We start from the raw sequence: 27637 nt of genomic DNA, 5'->3' as shown, positions 1-27637 counted from the left end.
TCAAATTAAAAGGGACTTTGATAAATCCACTACGTTCATAACAATTGTACGTGTAAACATAACAAAACTGTTAAAAATAACTCCAACAGTTTGAAAAAAAAGACCTTCAAATGAAGAACAAACAAAATAACATGTGGTACAATAGTGAAATCAATGGTACAGTTATAAATTGAACTGCAAACCGGAAATATATCTATTACAATTGCAGAATTCCATGAATACAAATCACAAATCTCTTAAGAAGAACAATAATATCGTTATAATTCTTGCAGGATTAAAAACATTTAATATTTTAAGGTTGATTATAATAATGTGACCATATATTAATTTCCTATTTTCTATCGATGAATTTTTCATTATTTTCTTCGTTAATTTATCCAAATATGTAAATTAAATGTATATGTGAATTTCAGAATAAAAACTATATTAATTTTATAATGGAAGAGCTGCAATGAGCGCGCTGCAACTATTAGTAATAATGAAACAATATAAAAAATGAATTTAAAATCGAAAATTCTTTTAAAAAATTGAAATATTGAGTTAATCACAAATTTAATTTAGAATAAATAGAGATTTATTACAAATCCATACTTATCGTATCTATTTGGATTAAAGTACTAAAATATCAATGTTTTTAAGGATAACTAAAATAAAATCAACATCTTTGATATATTCAATAGAAGCACAGATGAAATCTGCTGTATGTTCCTTAGAAATCTTGAATAAACTACAAATTCATTGCAGAAAAGAAAATAATGTATGTATAATAATAGTAAACTCAATGGATCAAAGACAAAATAATTGCAATAAAGAAAGTGTAATAAAAATTAGAATTACATAATAGTACTGGTATGAACGACGAAATTCTTAAGGAATTATCCTTCAAAATTAAAAATATTGATATCCTTATTATACTACTACAAATTCTAATCTTTTATACTTCTTTAAAAACATGAAAAATATTGTATAACGAGTTTTTAAGTATGTACAATATTTTAGCAAATTTATATATATATATATAGTTTAAAATCGATTTTGTGTTAAATAATTATAATAATTAATTCACTTTTATATTTTATGTCTAGCTACAAAAACTGGTTTTTAGTTGAAAAAATAAATATTTTAATTTCTCCAAAAAAAAAAAGGTTTAAAACCTCTAAATTGCAGAACATTGTAAGCTTATAAATCTGATGTAGTCACTTTAATATGTAAAAGTTTCAATTTAGTTATGAAACAGTACAAATATTAATAACAAAGCTTTACATATTTAATAAAAGGTCGAATGATTTTAATTAAAACAAATTTTTCATTAATATCTTTTAAATTAATATAAATATTAAAAAAGCAAGTCAAGTAATGATAAATAAATATCTTTATTATATTCTTGAGCAATAATATATTAATTGTAATTAGATATTATTTTTATATTTACAATCACAATTTATTATTTACAACCTTATTTTCTCATATACTAATTTTTATTAGCCCTAATTTAGGTTAAAGGGCGAACGACCAAAGTATTTTTGCCCTTATATCTATTATAATTTTCAAGAGTCAAGCAATCATGCAATAAAGTTATTTTTAAAGTAATTATCATCAAATATTTAATTAGAATATACTTAGTATAGGTAATATGTACATCATTATAATAATCATAAACATTTAGTTTAATATTTTCTTAATTAATCTTTGCAATCATCGAGCTATGCGTCTCATTTAATGAGATATAATATTTAAATATAAAATTTATTAATACGTAAAGTAAAATTTTTAGTATACATACAAATATATACATTTCTTAAATTATGTTTCATAATGCGATTTTGTTAAATCTATGATGACAATTAATTATATGAAAAAATGTCACTGTCAAATGAATTCATCTACTGCTTTTAAACTTTAGTTTAATAATGAAAATCTAATTAATTAAAGTAATGTAAAATTTATTATATACTATAAAATAATTGCTGAAATTACTTAAATAAAAACAAATCTTTATATTATTGCATAATTCAAAATGAAAACTTTCAGTATTTTCATTACTGAAATCGATGCCGTATAATGTCGGTATTTGTTATTTTTTTTAAAGTCGGAAAAGTTTAATTTTGCGAACGAAACCTCGGGGATTCTGATCCAGGATTGAAATTGGTCTCCTAGTCACCATATGCTATACGGCTTTGCATTCCATTAGATTATGTTATTCCGGATATAATTGGAATTACAAAGTATTAAAACATACAACAAACATTAATTGTTATGTTATCCGGAATTTCCATTGTGCAATGAATGCGTACAGCAGTTGCTTTATAAGTAATGCAGATGGGAATATTATGAACTAAACTTTAACCTTTTAATCCCAAAGCCAACGCTGATCCAGACAACCTTCCATAAATTCAATATTGAAATTTAAAAAAACAATCAACCGATAAAAACACCTTTCCAACTAATAAATCAGGATTTGCATATGAAAAAAATAAATACTGTTACAATATAAAAAAAGAAACTTTAAACGTGTAAATTATGGTTTTCGATGCTCCTCATCATTTACAATAAATTCAATTATGTTTAAAGTAAATGATTTAATTATAATGTTAATTAAAATAATCATAGTAATTAATTTTCAATAGGATTGTTAATGAAGTAAACGTACTCAATTAAAATATAGTAATTAATAAACATTAATTGATTTATTTTGCAAATTGAAATTATAATTATACTGAGAAAATAGAAAACAAATCATAATTGATTTCGAAAGGAGAATTTATGTTTTATTTTGGCTAAACTGGATTTCTTTCAATATTTAATTAACTATTAAACTTGGATTATATAAAAAAAAGTTTTTAAAATTGATTTGTAAATGAGGTTGCGTAATTTTAAATAATAGTTGTAATTTGTTTCGTAATATGCAATTAAAACAATGTACATATTCAGTGTTTAATCACAATCCCGTAGGAATAAATAGAACGTTATAGTTTACATGCAGCTAAATAGCTTTTCCAACAAGAGTTAATATGTTGTAGTATTAAAGAAGTTATGAGTGTGCGATTACATAAACATATAAAAACTAAAATTGGGGTAACATTAAATTTAATATTCTTTAAATGAAGAAGGGATGTTTACATTTTTTGTTGTACTTGAATCAATTTTTAGAGATTAACAAGAAACCAATTGATATATGTTATTTATAGCGGTGCGATTTTGAACGAAAGACGATAGTTGACTAATTTGATGCAATCTTCGGGGTAATTTATTATCGAGTGGGACGGTTCAATTAATCGGAGTCTCCCTTTTTAATTGGAAGGCTTTCGCAAACGGGCAGCAAATGGTGTTATAATTGATTTTCAATTAATTATCTTTAAATGTTTACACATACACACACTTCCGGGCAAAACCGAATCAATTTCCATTCAACTGAATACAAAATTCATTTGTATTGAATAGTTTAATAATTAAATTAATACATTAGGTATTGATTATATTTGATAAACTATATTTGTTTGTATTGTAAATCATCATTATCGTTTGGGTTGTAACTTTATATAGAGAAAAGCGTGATGAAGTTTTGATGAAGTGTAATAGTAGCACATATATCAAAACGAAAAATTGAAAAGAAAATAAGGGTTGTACCTACCGGAGACACTCGCCTCTTCGTAAAAATTAAACTACGTTCTTTCATTTCCACACTCGAAGTCCTCTTAACGCTTAACTAAACTAATTCCTAATTAGGTTATGCTTAGTCTTACATGCATGATGCGTGTGTTCTTTTTGGCACTCTTTGCAACGACTAGGAATCTCAGAGCTTTTCATATATATATATTTTTTCTCTCGTTTTCAATCAAACTCACTAAACATAACAAAACAAAGAAATTGTGTGCACCTCACTCACTCACTCACTAAAACAAAAACGCAGAATTAGTTAAATTTCAGGACTTCCGGCCTCACAAAATGGATGCGCTTATTTATTTTGTAAACTGTCAACTATTTTTATTTTTTATTAAATTTTGTTTTTGATCTTGAAACGCTTCCATTTTGTGTAGAAGCCTACTTTTAGATGTTATGTATGTGTGTATGTATGAATGTAGGTAGGTGTGTTGTGTACGCGTGTGTTTCCTCGCACAGTGAGAGTTCATGAAGTTTACAAATTACACAATTGGTTTGAACGGGGTTTGAAGGGGGTGGGTGGTGTAGGTCGGTTGGTTGGTGGTCTGACACAGGGAGTCGATTGAATAGTAATCGATTGATTTGTCATCGGGTGATTAATGTTGTGTGCCCAAGCAGAATGGCTTCGCGACATCCACAATTTTTGCAGTTGACCGCATACGTTATTTACTAGTTTCTTTTTGTTGTTATGTATTTTGTTTTGTTGCGTAATGAAAATGAATAAATCAACGGAATTGTGAATCTGCGTGTTCAGCGTGGAAAATTGCAATTGGCGTACGTCACAACAACCCGCTTGTGTTTCGAAGGCACCTGTAGGTATCTGGTGAGCAAGGGGACGGACGGACCGACAGACACTCTATCTCATACCGTTGTTTCTCTGTCCACGTGGATGAATTCCACCGGGAGCGGAGGTGCCTTATGTCAGGAGTTGAGACCCGGGTCAAGTAGGCGAGGACCCGTCAGAAGCTTCTTCTTGGCTAGCCTGCGGCGCCTTCTCGCCCTCAAACGGTGCAGGGATAAGCAGATCAGCAGGACGAGGGAAGCTGCTACGGCTCCGGCGACGGCAAGAGCGGCGGCAGGTAGAGACGTCAATAACCTTAACAAGAAACATATGTTGCAGTAAAGCCGGGTGGATCGTTTCAAATAAATATATTACCTAGAGGTGGCTCCGCATTGGGCTTCGCTTTCATCCCAACCGGATGGACAGTGATCCTTGCCATCGCACCAGAGCTCAGGACTGATGCACGCATCCAGTTCGGGACATTTATGCATGCATTCGAACTCTGTATCATTGGCACTGGCGTTGATTGGCACTTGGAGTTGCTGCAGCAGCGAGGATCGCGATCTCGATATCTCTAACCAACTGAACGCAGCCACTCCCTGCTCGTGGCTAATCCATTCAACCAAAAAGTTTGGTGGTTTCTGCACGTAATGAATGGAATCCTCACCCCACCATTCCTCGCTGAACACGTGCACAGCCAGATGCCGATCGCCAGGAGTAGTCGGACAAATAGCCCTCACCAGTTTCGGAGGTTTCCCCGAATACACCAAGATTCTATTAGTAGTGGGACATCTGCTTGGCTCTTCCGGTCTTGGTCTCAACGGCAAAAACGCTCCCCACGATAATAAGAACAAACTCCTGTTGAATCTGGATTCCACCAACCAAGGCATTCCCGAACACAGCAACTCGCTTCTATCAATCGGAGGACTTGCGAATTGGACGTCTCCTCCGTATCCGCGCACCCTCTGCTTCCTCGGACATTCCGGCATGCTGACAATCTCGAAAGTGGCGTGGAAATGTAGCAGCGTAAAGTCTTCAGAAATATTCATATCTTTGGTCGTAAAGTGCAGCTCGAGCGTCCTGGACGATGACAGCAATGACATGGGTCTATTCGACAAAGACGAGTTATCGCAGAGGCAAGCTTTGGGAACTCTGATATCGCGCCAGGGCAGTTCCCAAACACTTAACTCGGCCACGCGACCTCCAGGGAGATATTCGCAACTAGGTCTGCCGGTGTGGGCATCAGAAACCGACTCGCAACTTGGACTTATGCCGAATGAGGCGTTATTCAGGACAAGTCTGACGCGCTCGTCCACCCCCGCTTCTATCCTGTAAACGCAATGCAAATCCTTGGCGCCTCCACGTCCGAACAGGAAAGTGTTCCTCGGACCATTGATTTCGCCGTGCCGCATATTTTTAAAGATCCTGTGGCAAGGACCTGGTTGCTCCTTCCCTGGCCACGGTTCTCCGCCCAAGCGCGTATCAATGAACTCATACTTCAATTTAAACGATGCAGGATGCAGAGCCGTCCCATCCTCTGTATGATGTTGAATGATCAAAGCTCTTCCCGTCGACAAATAACTTTCGGACGTAGTGCATGGCCTCGTTATCCTCGTGGAATTGCTCAATGCGCTGTGATCGCACAACTTCGGACTATCGTCGCATTTGTCTTCCAGCAGCAGAGCGCCATCCCAGATTCTTAACCTCGTCGCGCAAGTGCCTCCTGTCGAGCTATTACCTATTAGAGCCTGGGCGTTCTCCCCGACCAACAAAGCGCGCTGCGAATAGGACACGAAGCTGATCCATACTAAATCGCCCAAATGGCCTCTAAATTTGTACGTGCATGTAGTATTTGGAGGCAGTGAATGCCGTGGGCTAATCAAACTCCCTCGACGGCCTCTTCCGCTCCAAATCTCATCTCCGTCCTGATTGGTAGCATTCACGTCAAAATCGCACCGCAAACTGTCTCGAGAGTAGTCCAGAGAGTCGGAATCGGCGAAGATGACATCCACGTCCAACTCGAAACCACGCAACGGGGAGTGAGACGGTGGTGAATGTAAAGGGATGCTAAATGGTGACGAATGGAAAGCAACAAGCATTTCAGGTCCACGAGACACAACCCTCGGTAACCAATCTCCACCGCAATATTTAGCCAGAACCGGATCATTTGTACTTCCTCCATCGTAAAAGATCAAATGATCTCTTTCTCCAGTGCAATCGCGCCAAGCCCTTAAAGCCCTCGCAGTTTTATTCAATCCAGCCACGCTAATTGATCTCTTCATGTGCATTTTGTGGGCGGCTTCCTGTCGTACTGCGATCATGGCATGCTTGCAGGTTGGTACAATTTTCTGCCTGAGGCTCCAGTAGCACGACACGTTCCTTGGGTACATGCCCGGATAATTGGGCGATTGCAATCTGCACGGTTTCCTGTAACATTCCTCGAATTGTCGCGTACAGTAAGTGCCGGGGGCTACCTGACCCCTTTCCAGAGGGGCTGACGGTGAACCGAATCTAACGACGGCTTCCCTTCTAGACACAAACCGGTATCTCAATCTAAACTGGAAAGGTTGCTGCGGATTCTGGAACAACTTGATGCTGACAGTCACGGTGCTGGTCTCGCTGTAGTAAGCTGCAGGACCCGAAGAAGAACCGCACCAGGAACCACCGGTAAAAGGTCGACCCAGTTCGCTGAGCTGCATGTAACCGTCAGGACATCCATCCAACGCGGACGCCTCGTATCGACCCACTTTGAACTCATCAAACATCAGCTGTAACAAAGAAACAAAAATATTTATTTAATAATTCATTTTATTACAATTATGATAAAATTACATATTTTGTTTCCATATAAACTTAATATTTAGTTAAACAAAGTCTAAGATTAAATTTAAGTTTAAATTTATTAGTAAATTCAGAATTTGATTTTTTTTTAAGATTGTAGTATTCTGAAATAGATTGGAATTTTCATTTAGATTTGAAATTTTTTTCATCCAATTAAAAGTGTATTAAATCAAAAATTAAATTAAAAAAAAATATTATTGTTGCCAAAAACCTCATATAAATTTTAAAAAATATACTTCAAGTCTTCCAATGCGTATAGTAACATTCAACGTACCATTCTTTATTAGCGGCATAAAAAGCTAATTCGCGAATTGAAACATTAAAGTTTTATTGGATTCGAGGCGCGCAAATATGCTTAATGCCTCCGTCCCTTTTAATGCCCTGCAAATAATTAGAGGAGACGAGGGGAAATAAATAAAATCCGAGCCGTGCGATTTCGAGCAGCCCTCAGGTATTATTCAGGTGGGTGCAATAAAAGTTATCATACGTTCTGTTCTGCACTGTTCCCATCCCCATATCATCCCCTTTCTCCTCCACCAACTCAGTCCGACCGTAGAAAAACCAATATTTATGATACACAACCACCCTTCATATATTACTATCCTGCCGTCTACCTGCCCCGTTCCTGCTTTTCGGTTCTCCATTCTCGTATTCGCTTTTTCCTGCAAAGGCAATAAAATTGCTTTTGCTTTTCTCTTGTAGAATGCTCCGATGTCCCGACGCAATTGGGAAAATAATGTTTAACTTGTAACTTCCTCGCTGCGACCGACTTAATATTTACTACGTTACAACGCTGGCTTTCTACTGCAACTTTAATGCATCTCCCCCATGGCGAGCTTTTCGCAGTCGCTTAACTATTGTTTCTACAAGATTTATTAACTACATACAAATAGCCTTATAATTATAGTTAACTTTTAACTTATAGTACATAATAAAAATCATAACTCAAACATTAGATTCAAAATATTCATCTTAATCATTAACAAAATTAATTAACATTTACAGTTACACCAAATTAAATACACAATATTATATGGTATTATATTACAGAAATACTGTGAATGTTTCTGCCTGAAAATAATTATTAACTATTTTTCAAGAAATTATTTGAACTCATAGTTTTTATATCGTATGCAATTTATTGGTCAATACAGTATGTAAGGTAACCGAATGTTGAACGGTCAATATTCCTTGCATTCGTCGACTACTCCACTAAAATATCTCGTATTTCATACAACTCTATTCATCCATTTCCCTACTTTGATCCTTGAACCAAGTGCAAAACACATTCTTGGTAGTTTCATGTTTTGCATTGGTCTCCAATGTCAATGAAGATTGAAGCTTTCAACGCATATTACATTCCTACACTATGGTGTCGTTTGATCTAAGTTTATCACCTTTTGTTTTACTAAACTAAATAATAGTCTTTTATTTCAAATTTAGTAAATTAAAATTTACAAGCTTTCAGCTATTACCATTTTCATGTAATAACATGTGAAAATTTTAAAAAGGTAATGCTTATTTATATTTAGAGAAGTTCCTTCAAGAAATAAAAGGATAGGCTTGATTCTCATATAAATGTATAGTCAAAAGTGTTACAGTTTATGAGTATTATTCATTATCTATTAAGAATTTATATTGGAAAAAAACTTATGTAAAGATGGATTAGAAGTTGGTAATTGAAGTTGAATTGTTGATTCTTATTAAGATAAAAAGTGGCAAGTTGGTGATTGTATTGGTTTAGTCTTGACAAACATGGTAATCCGATGTGAGCGTCAGATCCGAAAAGTGAAATAATGAGCAAGGCCTCCCATGCTGTAATCTGCAAACAACGATTAACTGAAGCGAGGTCCTCTCCTCTACTCTTTTTTCATCATCATCCGAAGCTCTTTTTCTGTTTTCCTTTTTATATTTCCCTTTTCTCTGTTCCTCCGCATTTCTCTCTTCCACACTCGCTTCCTATCTATTTTTTTTTGTATCGCTGGAGGAACGAAATAGTCGACTATTCGTTACGTTGGCTTCCCTTAAGGACAATGCGATCCCGAACAATTATTTTGCAGATTATCCTCGCGCCGATATCCGAGATGGGGAAAAGAATGATCCTCTTTTTTCTGTTTCTCTTTCTCTCTTTTGGTACGGCCCGGAAAAACGGGGCCAATTCACTTCGAGGGCAAACGCGATAGAAGAAGAAGGAAAAGCATATATTTCGCGCCCAGGAGAGGAAAATAATCCTTTCACGTCCTTCCTCCATACTCTTCCTCCTTCTGCTGTTTTTTTTCTATTTTCCATCCCTCACTGTATGCACATTCTCTCAAAGTGAAACGTATCTGAATGTAATGCCTCAAGGTGTACGCTAGCGCAAAGTGAATGGGGTCCGGTGACAATTGACAAGGGACACAATGTCCCTTATCCGATTCTAGTGTAGGAAAACTGAGCGCGTTTCTTCCGACGCTCGCTCCACGAAATTTATTGTGAAATGTATCCCACCGTCTCCGGATAAGAAGTTTCGTTCTTTTTTTCTTCTTCTAGGTTGTAATTATGTTTATGTACCTGGCGAGACGGTGCTGATTGATGAAGGTTTCCTTTAATTGTCCTTTCCATTTATCAAGGATAAAGCGCGCGCTGATAATCCTGCCAAGGAATTTGTTTATTTCGCGCTTCAGTTTTTCAACGCGAACAAAAAAAAATCCCTACCACAGCAACTTTATGATAAATCGATTGTTAAGCTCCGTTCTTAAGTGCACAGCTTTTGTTAGAAAAACGTCCAAACAACAATATCATTCAACCTGACGTTTTCGTTTGTCCCTTTTTGTTTGTTTCGCTTTTCAATCCTTCTCCACCTCCTCCATCTACCACTATAATATATGCGCGCATTTTGATTAAGGACCATTTGTTACGTGGCGCGAACTGCAGTCAGGGAATTGATCACAAAGATTGCAGGGTTCTAATTATAAATGGTCCATGGTTCGTGTGCAATTAACAACGCTACAGTTATAAATTACAAGTCCCTACTCACACACCAATTAACGCTACAATTGCAAAACACTCAGACTTATACAAATATATTTATTTATATTTAAATTTTCATAGTTCATAATTTGCGCCTCAGCAAGGGGGCGACGGCCTCAGGCGCCGGTAATATGTAAAAGTATTGTTTTCTTAAATTAGGGAGCGCAAATTGGATATTTCGCATTGCTGCGGTACTCTTTATAATGATCACTTATATTACATAAGATCCAGTTCAAATTAAAGATTTATCAGAAATTCAATTACAACTCTAAAACGCCAATACAATAAATTATATAATAGTCTTAATAAAAAAAATAACTTGTTTAACTTTCGTAACATGCGAAATATCAAGAAATTGGGATTATTTCATCATTGTAGGAGATTTTTCAAATAAAAGGATTTTTGGCAAATATGTAATAATATGTTTGCGTTTAGACTCATTATTCTATTAGAGATGTATTCTATTATATAACAAATTATCAAAGGGTATAGGTCACCCATTCGAGCTACGAGTTGTTTAACTTTCGAAAGATATGAAAAATTAACCTCAAAAGTTATTAAAGAAAAGTTATTTAAAAGAAATCTAATTCAAATTGAAATTATTTCTATATTAGTTAAAGCACATACACTTTTGAAACCAATTTCAGCAAAGTCTTGTTGGAATTTATGCTGTTCTGTGTGAAATATATAGATGTGCAAGACATGTGAGCCAGTAAAAAGTCTAATCTGTACCATATTTCGCATCGAAGTCTGGTGAGCTTAGATTGATTTACAGCTAATACCGTTTTCATCAATATATCTGAACGGGTTCAGATAAAAAAAAAGGACGAAGCAGATCGATGAAAAAGCGTGCTACACAAAAAAAAGATAGACACATCCTTCGTTATTTAATTATTTATTTCTGTACGTAATTCCCTACTCTTGTAACAACTGGATTACGTTGCGAACTTACATAATATACATGTTGTGTGCCGTTAACTAGGTGAACGCTAGTAATAAAGTTGAATTCCATTATGTGTAATATCAGGGCATCATCTTTGGATTACATTTTGCGTGCTGCAAATTACTCTAGGGTTTACAGTGTAGTCCAATGTTTTTATTAATTACGTTTATTTTCACGGTGAGCTGATAAATTGGGGATCCCGTAGTGTGCACGTAATCCAAGCGAGATTAGGGTGTTCATAGTGTGCTCCTGCATTGTCTCCGACATGAGGAGGATTATCCTGGCAGAGATACTTAACGACGCTTGATCTTTGATTGTCCCAGTTAATCAGATTAACTCACCTGGAGCGAAAATAGGTAAACAGTGCGCGATACACCCTCTTATCCTGCTAATAGTAACGTGAGGATTTCGACCCCTAACATCGAAGGACTAAAAAGAACCGCATATTTTATTTCTATAAAAATCAGCAGAATCCTCCAGCAATTCATTACACTTCGACGAATATTTTTTTTCTCTCTTTCTCTCTCAAACTCTGGTCCTTCCCCTTTGGTCAGCGAAAATTGCGTCCCCAATTTATGTGTATTTGCCTTTTCCCCTCTCCAATCTTCCATTCTTCCTCGTGCACCTATTTTTTTCACTCTCAAATCGCAGCCCCTGGGAAATCAAATTTATAGACCATCTCTTTAAAAATTTATTTTCATATTATTTTTTTTTTAGGACGTAACCGGAAAAATCACGCGCGATATTTGCTCTTCGAATTGGAGTGAAAAAAATGAAGGAAAAGTAAGTAATAGATGACGTTTTATTGATGGATCAATATTTTGAAGGGTATTTGTCGTTCCAAGCACGGGACACGTTTTTTTTTCTTGATGTCACGAGGTCCTGATTGAGGTCCTCATACGTGAATAGATTGGAATCCCATTCAGTATTGAAACCCCAATGATGTTTGGTGCGTTTGGTATATCCATCATCTCCTCATCGTGCAGCTTGAAGACAAGTTGCTTGGGAAGGAATTTCTATGTAAACATTCTCGTTTCAATAGCTTAGTATTTCGGAAATATTGCAGGACACATGATTTATTGAATAAGGACATGCAAAAGCATATCAATTCACGTATAGCAATTTTATGTTTATGTATGTTTTTACAAGATGTTTTAAGTCTTGATAACACCATTTATATAAGGAGGAAATATTTAGAAAATCGACATCTAAATTTCGAGTTCAAACCCATTTAACTTGCATTATGAAACCGAAGCATAATAAAAAAAAAACTCGTATAAAATATTGAAATTTATGACATGAAGTTGACATGGAGTTTGCACCAGCAACAGCAGCAGAAACAACAACCAAAAAAAAAGTATCGAACGTAATTTGGTTGGGATTATGCAAATATTATTTTGAGCAAGGCGAGCTCGTCTGGAAACTGTGTTTCCTAATTGGTGGGCGTTGAAGGAGGTTTGCGCGTCGTCGTTGGTTGGGAATGGGTGCTTTGTGGGTTTTGCTTCAGATTAATTAAAGATAAATATGGGTGGAGAAGGACAACAAAAATTGAAAATTTTCCACCTGCGAGAGGGAGATGCGAATTGCGGTCCCAAAATAATTGCCGCAACAATAAATGTTAATGCAAATGTGCGAGCGGCGCGAACACGAGGTCAAAGTAATTCGCTTTAATTCTGTGCCCAAAAGGGCATACCGAAATTCAGTACATTTATTATTATTATTGTTGCAGCGAGGAATTTTAAATGTCGGAGCTCATTATAAATCTCGTGCGCATTTTGCTGTGAGTTTCTTTCTTTTTTTTCTTTCCAATGGCGGGAAAATTAAATAAATGATGATGATGGTATTGTTGTTCGATGTTTGGGTGCACGCCGATGCGAGGAAAGGTTTGTTTGCAGAACAAATTGCTCGAACTACTTGTAACTTTGTTTACATTTTTTTTTTCACTGCACGCACTTCAATTTCAACTTCGAATCCCATCAAAATTGAAAACTCAATTTACCCACTTTTAGAATACAAATGCAATGAAACCATTTGATTTTGTAATTTGCCATTGATTTTCATATTGTAATAATTTTAATTAAATTGTAAATACAAATGCAATGAATTGTAAATACTTGACAAGTAGACAAGTTATATGTACATATAACTTATATAAACCATATTCAATATAAAAAAAACTACAAATAAAAAGTTTTATTATTTTTTATTTTTTACATTAACAGTGAACTTTGTAATGAAATTTTGATTTAAAGAAATCCGCAATTGTTACTTCTTGCAAAAGAAGTAATTAAGAAATGCTTAACTTGAGTTTGATGCATGAGTAAATTGGCTGATTATTAAAATCATTTTCTATAAGAAGAAACGTATCCACATGGTATATTACTTATGAAAACAAAGTTTCTCTAAATGAATTCGTTAATTGAGGTATAACTGTATTCTTAATAATTGCAAGTTAACTTTGCATGAAAGAAACATATATTGAAGCCATTAAGCAAATCTCAGCAAAGAAACTGAATGATTTATTTCTTATCGTTATTTATTGATATTTCGTATGTAATTATGCGTATATTCCATGTCAGATACATACGGCAATACGCTTTGAAGTTCTCAAACGAAGCGAAAAGCTTAATTATGTTCTATATGAACCAGTCAGTTATACATGGACGTGTGTGTTTATATAATACAGAAGTTTTCTTTGAGTAAATAAAATAAGTGTTTAAAGTAATAATGATTTCATTATATAATAATAAATTTAAATAAATATTTATTATTATATACTTCAGTTTTCTATAATAATTGTTAAATAACTTATAAAGCATGTTTACTAAGAAGAAAAAAACATCTTCATAATTTAATTAATGCAGTGAAAATAATGTAAATAAAAATATAATATCACTTATTTCCTCCTAAATTTTCATACAAATTTGTTTGTTTTGAAAAATTATAAAGTCATCGTTTAATAAGTTCTATATAAATTGAGATTTGTTAAATATGAAATATCAAAGTTATTGTTAGAATTTACATCATTTTGTCGTGTCCCGAGATTAAGAAATATTTGGACACCGTGGATTATCTCGTAATTATGTTGTTGTGGAGGTTTAGAGGGATTTATGAATATTAAATGCAATATTCTTAATTAGTTTTATTAATCTCATGGCTTATTAGCTGATTCTCTTCTTAAGTTAATAATTACAAAGCAAGGGTTGCCTGGATTCTCCAAGAAAGACCATGTTCACATTTCAACCAAACTAAGACTATCTTCTACCTTCGGCCCTCTAACTAAGACTAAATTAAAATAACAAAAGTGTCGTCTTATACGTACTGAAAACAGTACATTCTAAGGGTTGGGGCTAATTTGCGATATGGGATGTACGTCAAAGGCGCCGCTGTCGGTAAAGTCTAAAGGGTGAGAAATCTTACAATTGTTTGGGGAGGTTAATTGTGGGTGGCATAGTTTTTATAGTTAAATGCCCGACTTGTAACAAACCTTCCTTATAAGAAAAATGCATAAATGGGTTGTAAAAACTAGCACAGTATGAGAAATCCAAGAATTTCTCCAAAAGGATTTTATTGTCTTATGCAGATGTTTGATGTTCGTGGGAACTTTCCACAAGACTGTTCTTATTGATACACAGTACACATAGTACTTATTAACTTATATATCGATAATTAATAATAATAAAGTGGTTGGACACACTAATTTATTCGCTCTAAATTGTAGAACAATACAGGAAATTAATGTTATATTAAAACCTGACGGGTAATAAGAATAGTATGCGAACTTCTCATTGTAATTCAGAACATGATACGTGGCATTCCGTTTATTTAAAATTGCGTTGCTTTGTTGTCTGTACAATGCAGCATTCCGTAGGCCTCTACAGTAGTTTTATTATAATCCGATTATTTGTTTCAGGTGACAGACATCTGCCTTTTTCCCCGTTGTGCATCACTTTTTTTTTAATATCTCCCTTCCAAAATAAAAAGAGATAGAGAAAAGAACAACATTTGAAAAATTTGGCGCGCTTTGTGTATCCGAAAATATGCGCATTGTTGTGTGCCGGAACCGGCGAAAGATTTATTCGTCCTTTGTTGTAAAACCGTCTGTTGATGGAGGGCGGTTTCGGCGGAGGCGGCGGGTTGTGTGCGGCTCACGTCGCGACGCCCTTGATTGATGAGTGCTCCCCGGGTTATCTGAATCGCATTTAAAGCGCAATTTGATAAAAAGCCGGCGAATATGCTTTAAACTACCCTCCAAAAACCCTCCCGTAGATCTTCCACCACTCCTACATTTCTTTTTCTCCTTTTTTTTTACTCTCCTTCTATTTTATTGTACGCTTCTGCGCCATTCTCATTTCGGATCCGAGTCGTTCGTCGATTTTTTTTTTAATCCTTTGAGCTCAGCGAAGGGAAGAGTCGTTAGTTTACCTACTTCAGACGTACGATACGACAGTTTTTATTGGACTTTGGCGAACTGTAATTGCCCGAGGCATTTATATATATAGATATATAACTAAGTTACCATCCGGAGGATTTTGATTATATTTATTTGAGAGACGTTATCCTTATTTTCGTAGTTTATTAAAATCCTATCCGACACGATTTTCATATAAAATTAAGCCCAAGGATGATCACTTAGAGACAGAAAAGTTCAACTATTTAATATTCTTCATGAAACTCATTCGCCAACTTTATTCCAACAAGATAAAATCGCTTAAAATCATTTAATTCGAACAAAAATAACTATTCTATTTCACCAGTTTTTAAAATACAAATACCTCGATTAGTCCGGGATATAGGCGGAAACGATTACACGCACTATGCGAGGTATTGATATACATTGTTGATATCATAAAGACATCAACGCATTATACGATACATGTGTTAAGTAATTGATAAAGAGATAAAACATCTCAGCCATTGATAAATTTACATGAATTAAACTAAAACAAAACATTTTTTGGATTAGAACAGAATATATTTAGTCTTAACACTTTGACCCAAATTAGGGCTAATAAAAATTTTCATATCTATCTTTTTAATTGTATTTCCACCAGTTTTTAAAATACAAATATCTCGATTAGTCCGGGATATAGGCGGAAACGATTACACGCACTATGCGAGGTATTGATATGCATTGTTGATATCATAAAGACATCAACACATTATACGATACATGTGTTAAGTAATTGATACAGAGATAAAACATCTCAGCCGATATATAGGCGGAAACGATTACACGCACTATGAGAGGTAATATGCATTGTTGATATCATAAAGACATCTACGTGTTAAGTAATTGATAAAAAGATAAAACATCTCAGTCATTGCTAAATTTAATTAAACTAAAACAAAACTTTTTTTGAATAAGAAAAATCAATTAAAATAAGTAATATTAATATATTAAAACAAGTGAAATAAAATAATTTGTTCTTAGCCCTTTGATCTAGCCCTTAGGGCTATTACATATTTTTTTTAAATGTAAATTACAGTGGCTGGCTTATTGGCGCGTAATGCGGAAGCCAAATGAAGAAGAGGGAAGGAAGAAGAAAATGTAAATTTATATTGCACGTTGCAACGTAAAAAATATATAAACAAGATATTACAAATGTATTTCAATTTTTTTTTGTGATAACTAAAGACAAATGTAAATAAAGTTAATTTAAAATTGAAAGTAAACGAAGTAAAATACGAGAATGTTCTAATGATAATTTTATACATTTTTTTCATTGTAACCTTTGTAATTATCGATTAGCTTTTATGTAGGTCATTTTTTTTAAATACACCTATCCCCCGATTTACATGGCAGATAAGTTTATATGAAAAACGTGTAAATTGAAATTGTAACTTTTTGAACGTAAAACCGTGTAAATCGAAAAACCGCATAATTTCGTTATTTAGTAACTATGATCTTTTTAAATTTTATTTCAAGGTACATAAATCAAACAAAAATATTCAAATGCAAAAAATTGTTGCTTTTGATCATAGCCAGTTTATATTCAAAACTATTTTTTTAATTTAATTTTTTGGATCGTGTAAAAGTAGAAGTAAAAACATGTATTCTCTACCGTGTTAAACGACAATATTTATTATGTTTTTAAAACGTGTAAAAGCGAAAACGTGTAAAGAAAAGTACCATGTAAAACGAGGGATAGATTATTTTCAACATTTATTATGTTTTTAAACCGTGTAAAAGCGAAAACGTGTAAATTAAGTACCGCGTGAACCGAGGGATAGATGTATAATCAATAAACTTGCCTGCTCAAAGATCTTATATAGAAACAGCAGTAATTTCTTGAAAGATACAGAAATCAACAGGTCTTGTTAAATTAACAAATGTTAATGTTGTAGAAGACACAAATAAACATGATTATTGCGCATAGTTGGATATTTGGGCTATGGTTTGGTCGGGAATATCGCATGGTTAGGTAAAGTGCCTGTGGAGGGTTCATTCAATTACCGGTCGGAGTGATAAAATTATTTTGGAAAACCGACACCCCCTCACTACCACCCCACCAAACATCAACCCTTACACACACACACTAACAGTAATGACAATGCAAATTGGCGCAAAGGTCGGACATTCCATTGGAAATTGTTGTCTGTGCATTTGGATAGGATTGGGACGTGCATGTGCTCTGGGGCGGCGATTGATGAATTATATTCGATGGCCATCGAAAGCATGCAGACATATGCCACACACTCTCTTCCAACCCACATAGAAACATTACTCATCGGACATTAATAATGCAGTCGTTGGCGATTGCATTCAACATACACACATGTGTATATATATATATATGCACACGTCCGCATCCACATCAGCTTCAACATCAGCTTCAACATGGTACGAACGTTCGGAATAATTACGGAATTTGTAGGTGGCCAGAGTTTGTGTGATGTTTGCGAAGCTTCTGATGCCAGCTGAAGCGCAACCTGCCGTTGCGCGAGGGCAATTATTAACAGGATTATGAAATTATTCAGCACGCATTTACACACGTACGTTGCGGGTCAGAAGGGCACAGAGTAGGTTGAGCAAGAGCAGTAGGATCCCTTGTCAACTCGCCCATCATCCGTCCACTGCACTAACATATTCCGAAAACTGATTTCTGTCACCCCAAATGTGAGCGAGGGTGGTAGGAAGCGAACACCGCGAAATTGTTCCAAACGGCTTTCGCAATTAAAGCCGACCGAACATCAAACAGTTTCCCAAATGCAACTCGAAACGGCACGGAATCGGCACAATCGATCCTAGCCGACTTCCTGAATTTCGTTAAGCAAGCACTTTTACATGAAGGAAATCAGCGTTGCCTATGCAAACAAAGTTCGAAACGTTCTCCACCTGAATTCGTTATGATTCCCGCTTCGAACGTGGGGATTCCGCAGCAGTAATATTCATACATTTTACAGCCACCATTCTAATTGTCGTAGCTCAGCAAATAATGCAATTCGATTACTATATAATATATTAAACTTTCCCGAATAACATTATTTGCACAAAGGCCGCTGACTATTACTAATTATTTAGGTACATTCTAATATTACTAAATTACTAAATTTGTATACTCTGATGAATCCGCATAAATTGCTATATTGTTATATAATAAAGTTTGTTGTATTGCGAATTGTTACACTAATATCAGAAATAATTTTAATATAATTAGTTAAAAAATAATTTATTTTCAAATAAACTATAATTTGAGTTACAAATCTGCACTAATATACACATTTCTATATTAAAACATATTAAAAACTAATACTCTCATCATTATATAAAACTTTATTAAAATAAAATATTTTGTATAAATAAATTCCTATAAAAACAAAAATATATATGCAAATAATAAATAATTAAAACTTATATAATTTGTAAACGATTATTGCAAATAATTTGATTGATTTATTAATTAGAAAATTAATTTAATTTAACTTTCACAAAGTTTGCTGAATTTAAATTATTATTTTGGTAACAATTTATAACAATTAAAACAGTTCATTTAATTACATATACAATGCAAAGACGAATTTATTGATCTACAAAAATGTTATATATTTTGTTTAGGAATAAAATTTTCAAGCTTTAATAATTCTACATATAGAAATATTTACATTTATACGCATTTAATAAATGCAGATATTTCTATACGTAGAATTATTAAAGCTTGAACATTTTTACTCACAACTTAGTACTTTATGAATAACGTATTATATATTAAACAAGTACATCATAGTGCGGCTTCAATCAGTCCGGATTCGCTATAATCCGGTTTGAAAATTAAGCACAATAAAAATTCCTTAATTATGCAATTACAAGTATAATTTATTTGCAACTTTTACTTCTATAAATTGTTGATGTTTATTAAATTACTTTCAAGGTGCAAATTGGAATTTAATAATACAAAATATTAAAATGTAAAATAAAATTTTAATAAAATATCCTTATTAATTCGTCCTTAAGTCTATTATGTGTAAAGTACATTATTCTTGGTCCTTGACTTCCTTTTAGTCATGATATAAAGCTAATTGTTCTCTAATCCTACATTATAAATTCCATTCCTAATGTCCATTTAGAAACTCCGCATTAGGCAGATCGTAAGTAATTCACAGTTATATCGTAAATTCGGATACTAATGTCTTTCATATAGTGTAATGAGTTTCACATTACGTTTCCACTAGACCATTCTACACAAAAAATACTTTAACTTCACACATAACTAAATCAACCTTTATATTAATGAGACTTGTTCATAATTCTTAATATTACTTTAGTAGTTACTTTCAATATCAAAGTTTCTTATTTAATTAATTAAATGAAATTTTAGTAATTTTCTAATTTTAAAGTTGTTATATAATTATAGTTAATAGATTGGAGCAAATTTTATTTGTATTTAGGTGAATTTATAGTTTGCTTTTTGTAAAAATAAATTTAATTTACCAAATATCCGTAATTTCTTATGCAGAAATAATTTACAAATAAATGAATTAATAATTAAAATTAATAAATTATATCAATACATATTCAAATTTAAATAAAATTATGTAATTATATTTGTTTTTGAGAAAACAAATCTATAAAAATGCAGGAATATCTTTTTAAAACATGTAAAAAAATAATTTCCAAATGAACGAAAAATAACTCTATTTACAAAATAACATTAATATCTTCTTAAATATACAAGAGCAAAATGTTTATAATTAGTAAATTAATAAATTAGTAATTAAATAATTAACGACTTGAATGAATTATGTATATTTGCGTCGAATGAAACGACTTTTCCTTCTGTTATTATTAAATATATATATATTTTAAGCCGAATGCATTTATATTCTGTATAATTCCAGGGCTTAAAGAAAACTTTGCTTTTTATATATCCAATTTTTTATTTTTTTTTCATCCAGTCCTCGTCTGCTTCATCCCTTAATTCTGATTAACGAATGTAAATCCTCTGATGAATTTATACACCGGGCGCGGACGGTATTTTATGCATTTTATTTCATTACTTTCCCCTCCTCAGACGTGCATTAACATATTTTAAAATTTCGAGAAATCCGCCAGATTTGCATTAATCCAAATGGAAAATGGATGAAAAAATAAACAAAGGTATGACAATATTGAAATGATCTTACCTGAACAATATCTCCGTGACTTTGGCCGTTGGCAGTGAAAGTTAGATGGCATAGGAACGGTAGACGATTGTCGGGTTGTTTGAGCACCTTCAGATCATAGGTTTTTGAGACGTCCCCGTAATAAGTCCTGTTACAAACTGAAACAAAAAAAAATATATTAGTTATAATTATAATATGTTTTTGAGTGGAAATACTGAAATAGTAAATGTTTGTAAGAAAACAAAAATAATGATGAAAGTTTCTCAATAAGTGTGTCAATTATACAACGTTTGATCCTGGGATTCTCCTCAGGCTTATATCCGGGAATTCTTAATGTTTCATGGAGGTTTTGGGACGTGCGAAGACTTGAAGATTAGCGAACGGCGTAGCTTTTTAATCTTAAACAGCTCCTACGTGGGTTTCCTTGATTCGATGGTCCTTTCCTATATACGGCCATAATATGTGGAATGATCACACAAAAAGAATATATGAAGCCTACTGAATCACCTATACTCCCTACAGTTCTACCATTACAGCACATGTTTTTTTTTTATTGGCGAATAACCGTTTTTGTGCGTCTGATCCTAATAGCCAAATAATGTTTACGTATTGAAACGCGCTTTATTGATATTGATTAAACCATTTATAAAGTGTAGCTTTAAAGTCATGATTAATTCCACGTTCATTTCAACAACAGCCCGTGATTCGTAACGAAAATAATCATATTTAACAAAACAACTCATTACGCAACCTGCGAATAATTCAATCGTATTTCGAATTGCATATTCCATTCATTAAATTATATAATTTCTAATAATTATAATTTCATGTATTAAACAAATTATATATAATTACAAAATTTAAATTACCATTTTTTTTACATTTTTAATAAAAATATTTGATTGTGATTTTTTTTTTATAAAATGAAATTTTTATATGTATTAAATGTACATTTGGATTATACAAATTGCTGATGCAATTTTTCGTAAAATATCAAATAAGTCTTGTTAGGTGGATTCGTAATTTTTTTTTCTTATACTTTCAACCGCTGAGAAGTCATTATGTCTTACGTCGCATGTAGTAAAATTTAACGAGCCACATACTAAAAGAAGGATTTCCCCTGGAGAGTTGCCCTCGTATAATCTATTTATATTATACAAACTTACAAAATAAAACCCAAGATCGTGAAACGGGGAAATAAAAAATAGAGTGAGGGAGAGACGTCGTGTCATAATAATGTCAAAAAAATATTATATAAATATATAACGATGTAACATCTTACAAATCATATAATGTAAAATCAGTCAATTTCAGGAATTGGGATTGTTGGGACAGTTTGTAAATTCCCGAGATTTCCCGGGGATTTTTTTTTTTAATTTTTAGTATTTTCATTGTTAATATTACATTCCTAATAATTCCAGGATTTAAAACGTTAATTCCAAGAGTCGGGATTATCCTCTAAATTCAACACATGGTTTTTGTTAATATTTATAATGTACATTGGGATATTATCTTCTCACATTGAGATTTACAGACAAATGTTGAACAGTTTTCGGCATTATCTCTGTATCCATGTATATTAGTGTTCATCCAGTTGATTCTAACATCTCACAGAAGAAGAAAAAAAACAGTTATTCTCATCATGCCAATTCAAGCGAGTTCGTGTGTTACTGTTTCTTTTTTAGCGTACGTTTCCAACCCACCCATCCCAATTCCATAAAGTCTGACAAAGATAAAATAAGGGCGGTGAAGGATGAGCGAGAATGAGAAATAAATAGAAACAGAGAGAGAGAATAAAAGAGACACGGGTATATTCCATTGTGTGTGTGTTCGAGTTATCTGAAAACCTGGAGTCTGTGCAGACCTTTTTGTATTTCGTATACATATTCTGTTGGAGATGGGCATTGTTTCATTATTCCGGCGGCGTCGTCGGAGTTATTCCGGTGGCGTCTAATTAGCGGTGCGTTTCGTCGGAATGGGAATTAGGTGTATGTGCGGAATCGAATTGTCCCTGATAAGATAAGGGGAGGCGGCGTGAACGAGAAGGCGGTAGAAGCAGAGGTGGATAGAAGGAATAGAGGAGGCTGCGAGGTGGATTGCGGTAAACTCGTGCGCAATCTCGGGCTTAGGTCCTTCGAAGGTTGCCCCCTGAAGGATGATGATGTCGCTACGTCGAAATCTCTGAACGCGTGACAATGACGAGGGTCCTGCGACTTCGTCCGAAATCCCGACTGTATTCACTCCTCTCTCATCACAAAAAGAAAAACGCACACACAATTAACAGGATTTAGTTGCTCTTATACCCAGTACATCTCATTAATTGTCCAATTCATTTCGAACATATTTGATTTTTATATCAATATCTTAATTTAATCTAAATTCTAACCATGTTTTGTCCAATTTGTAAATGTCACTTTTAACTTAAGTATACTAATTCTATGTAAATAATTCTTGTTTGAATAATATTTAAACCTTTGCAGATGAAGATTTTTCAAGATCGCAATTTCAACTGGTTTTTTTCACATATTTCAGTAACACAGATCTGACGTCAAAGCGTTTACGTTTCAGACTGAAAAGACTTCGTTTTGAAGTAAAATTTGATAATGAACTAGTAGATAATTTTACATAAGCGTAGTCTCGTTTATAACGAATAGGGCGAATATATCCGCCGTTCATCCGGAAAGGTTTAAATTGTTTTTGACACCAATAAACAATGGTATGGTAGCGCATACATTGTATTAGAATGTGGTCTTGTGATGATACCACTAGAACTCAAAGGATTAATATATCAATCATTCATTTTCAGCAATTTTGAAAAACTTAAACAATTATTGTCTGAACTTCAGAATCTTTCAACAAATCATATTTATTTTTATGAGTATACAAGAGTATAGACAAAGCAATAAATTAATTAGTATTGAAAATTTATTGCTTTAAAAATATGTTATGTTATATAAACTTTGTCATTAAAATAAGAAATTTTTGCAGTTTTACTGCCAATTTCAGCGCTGAAATGTTGGATATTATTTCAGCATTTAAATTTTGATTATACAAAGCTATTTATTTATTATAATATATTATTTAAATTATTTAATAGAGAGAATCCATATTAGAATATGCATGCATAGGTTCATTATAATCATGCACATCCATATGCTTATTACCTACGCTCTACAAATATAAATTGAAGTTGTTAACAAACATTTCAAAAGCAACACCATCGGGAATATGCGTTTCCCATGATTAATTAATCACACACCAAAACGATTTGAATATATTTTCCCAAAACATTAATTAATTGTTAAAATGGTTGAATAATTCCAACGATTATTTCATATTATTAATTAGTCTATATATTTTCATGGTTTCTAATTATACATATTTTTATAAATGTCATATAGAAAATATGAAGAATTTTTGGTAGCTTCTGTTTAAACAAATTATTAATTATAATATTGAATGCATGAGACACCTTTTAGAAATCATTTATATAATACCTCCAGCTTCGATCAGTTCGGATTTACTATAGTCCGGTTTGAATGTTGGTCAAAGCTATTATCCGGACTACACGAGGTATTGATGTATATGTTAACTAAATTAATTAGATAATAATTTTGCTTGTATGAGACAATTATTGGATTTTCTTGATTATATAAAAGTAACATTTTATTATATGAATACAAGTAAAGAAAAAAAGTTATCAAATTCTCTAAACTACCCTAATTGATGTACTATTTATATCACATAATAGTAAACTGGTACACCTGACAAAATGTCTTATATCAAAGCTTGTGTGGATGCAAATTTATAGGGTAAAACGAATAAGAAAGTTGAAAATGTAACTTTAAAACTAATATTTTGAAGTGTAATGTATTAAATGTGATGCTCGAATGTAAGTTTAATTTGTCTTATGGTAATTTGATAGTGATTCAGTTGAAAACGATTTGCAGCGGCTTTTAGAGCTGTATAAATCCTGGATGTTCATGAGCTTCAGCTTCTTATGCGGCCATTAGGAGAACTAAAAAGTAAATCCATTAAAGTTTATGATGTTAAAGAATCAAGTGCGGTTTTCATACACATTCATGAATTGACATTGCAAACTCGCTGATGGAAACAAAGAAAAAAGAAGTATTATTTTCGCGTGCTAATTAATTGGTAATGGTGGAAATGTATGGAATAATGAAAATTTAGAAAAAAAACCGTATTTATTTTTGATGTTAAAGAATCATGTGTGGTTTTCCTCATACACATTCATGTATTGACATTGGAAACTCGCAGATGGAAACAAAATGTATAAAAAAAAAGAAGTATTGTTTTTGCGATCTAATTAATTAGTGATGGTGGAAATGTGTGGAATGGTGAAAATTTTGAAGATAAACGTATTTATTTATGATGTTAACGAATCAAGTGCGGTTTTCATCATACACATTCATGTATTGACATTGGAAACTCGCAGATGGAAACAAAATGTATACAAAAAAAGAAGTATTGTTTTCGCGATCTAATTAATTGGCGATGGTGGAAAATAGTGGAATGGTGAAAATAAAAAAAAAAAAAACGTATTTATTTATGATGTTAAAGAATCATGTGTGGTTTTCCTCATACACATTCATGTATTGACATTGGAAACTCGCAGATGGAAACAAAATGTGTACAAAAAAAAAGAAGTATTGTTTTCGCGAGCTAATTAATTGGTGGAAAAGTTGGAGGATGTATCTGGAAAGTTTTCGGATCAAAACTCTGAGAGGCGTTATTGAGGAGAAATAAAGTGCAAGAGAACCGCAACCCGATGGGTGGCGGTACACCCCTTCGATTCTGAAACCTTTTCAGAAGGGCGCGCGCGTGTGTTTATATCTTCCCTTTTGCTCGAATAAAACTATAAGTCTTTGATCCCTTTGATCTGTTTAAGATTGGTCAAAGGTAGCCAGCGGTCTTCCTAAGTATATTTATGTACACTTCTATGAACAGATAAAACTTGTTTGTTCTACGCCCTTCTTCCACCCACAGCAATTCTGCACCAATATATATATATATAGAAAAACGTCTTTATATTTTTTTGTTTCGTTTCCTATACTCCATTTGGAAACACATTCAGTGAAGACTTGAATACAGCTTATTTCCCAAACATAAATTCAATATCCGCCAAACATTAGATCGTAATACTCCGATATATTTCATATTTATAGCCGTCTCGGATTTATTTATCCGTTGTTCGTTCGTTTCTCCAGTGAACTTTACATAATTACTTTTTCTTTCCGCGGGTTACGAGAGCGCCCGAATTTACACCTTACCATCAAAATGAATAAGAAAACACGGCGATGGTTTAAGCAATATTGATCACTTTTCATTTTCTTTTCTTCTCTTCATTTTATGTATATATATATACGAGTGGATATTAATTAAAGTGAATGGAGATGAGGGAAATCAACAGAACAATGTCTACCAGTTTATGCAAATTATTTTCAGAAGGTAGTTCATTTGCATATCAAAACCTTTGTTTAGAAAATTGGCTCCGTATAACTTGGTATACATATTTATAGAAGGAACAGAAAAATCATCTCCATGCGATAACTAAACTAAACAACTACGCAGTTTGGAATAAATATATATTTTAAGATGAAAGGGAACAAAAAGATTTTAATCAAAATCGTAAATTACATCAAAATTATAATTATAATAATTAATTTTGCATGAAAATTCAATATTTAGTTAAATTAATTAACGCTTTTACTACTTTATATAACAAAATACAAAATTTGGCTATATCACGATTTTCATCAAAATCACAATCATTGTTAAAATATTTTATTTTTATCTCTATTAAATATTTTTTTTATTTGTGATCAAATATTAATTGATAAATAATTGATTATTCAAAAATTACATCAACAAAAATATTATATCATATTTTAGATACAGTTTTAAGTGTATAATTTTTATTTCAGATTAAAGGCAAAGCAAAAAATATTCGAAGAGATGTTAAAAATATTCATTTTCACTTGTACAACAAAAAAAAAAAACCGCGAAATAATACAGATTCAAATATGTTAATAAACGTAAGTATACCATATTCAAAAGGATCTATTTTTAAATTTCATTCTTTTAAGTAAAAAACTAATTTGAAAACATTTGATGAAAAAAATATACATGTGAAAATCTATGAAGGAATACAGATTGAAGTGAGTATAATTAAGTTAAATATAAACATTGTATTAAAAAGAATCTTGTTGGATTTTACGAGATAATTTTGAATATTTCATTATTTCATGTTAAAAAATAAATCCAAAATATTTGAAGATATAGTTAAAATTTGTCTTTTCAATTTATGATTAATATGAATAAAAAGAAGGATAATTCACGTTTTTGAAAAGATTATGCTTATTCTTAGATCATCAATAATTTTATTTAATTGGTTCCATTTTATCCCAATATTTACGGTAATATTATAGTAAATATTCGTTATAATTAAACTAAGTAGAATAAGCTTTAAAAACTGTCTTACAGAAATAACAAAACATAAAGTTTTATAAAAAGAAATTTGTGGGTAAGAAAATTCTCATAAAATTTACTTTTATTATATTATAAAAAAATGTGAAAGTTAACATTATAAAATATTTTTTTAGAGAAAGTTGTGGATAAGTATTTAGAATCACGTAATCTACTAAATTAATTCAAATATTACAGATTACAACAGCTGAAAGATTTGGTAAATTGTAAAAACTGTCTAAATTAAAAAAGGCTGTGTAGATCTGAATGAGAAAATGGTACAATGAACAATAATTTAGGTGAGTACGCACTAA

The 27637-nt window shown here is 32.6% G+C and overlaps 1 protein-coding gene across 1 annotated transcript in view; it reads right to left on the bottom strand.

The window, feature by feature from the left end:
• Positions 1–4068: 4068 nt before the first annotated feature.
• The window catches only part of LOC108558152, a 122406-nt gene continuing 98837 nt past the window's right edge, over positions 4069–27637 (bottom strand). The window contains exons 3-5 of the mRNA XM_017914974.1: positions 20859–20995; positions 4817–7209; positions 4069–4756 (exon numbers count right to left, since the gene is read on the bottom strand). Coding sequence (XP_017770463.1) covers positions 4582–4756; positions 4817–7209; positions 20859–20995 — 2705 coding nt within the window. The 3' untranslated portion in view covers positions 4069–4581. The remainder of the gene's footprint in view (positions 4757–4816; positions 7210–20858; positions 20996–27637) is intronic.

Source organism: Nicrophorus vespilloides, unplaced genomic scaffold (assembly GCF_001412225.1).
Source record: "Nicrophorus vespilloides isolate i.1.1-1 unplaced genomic scaffold, Nicve_v1.0, whole genome shotgun sequence".
NCBI classification, from domain to species: Eukaryota; Metazoa; Arthropoda; class Insecta; order Coleoptera; family Silphidae; genus Nicrophorus; species Nicrophorus vespilloides.
Note: the sequence above shows the minus strand (reverse complement) of the source record. Positions and strands in the feature narration are given on the sequence as shown.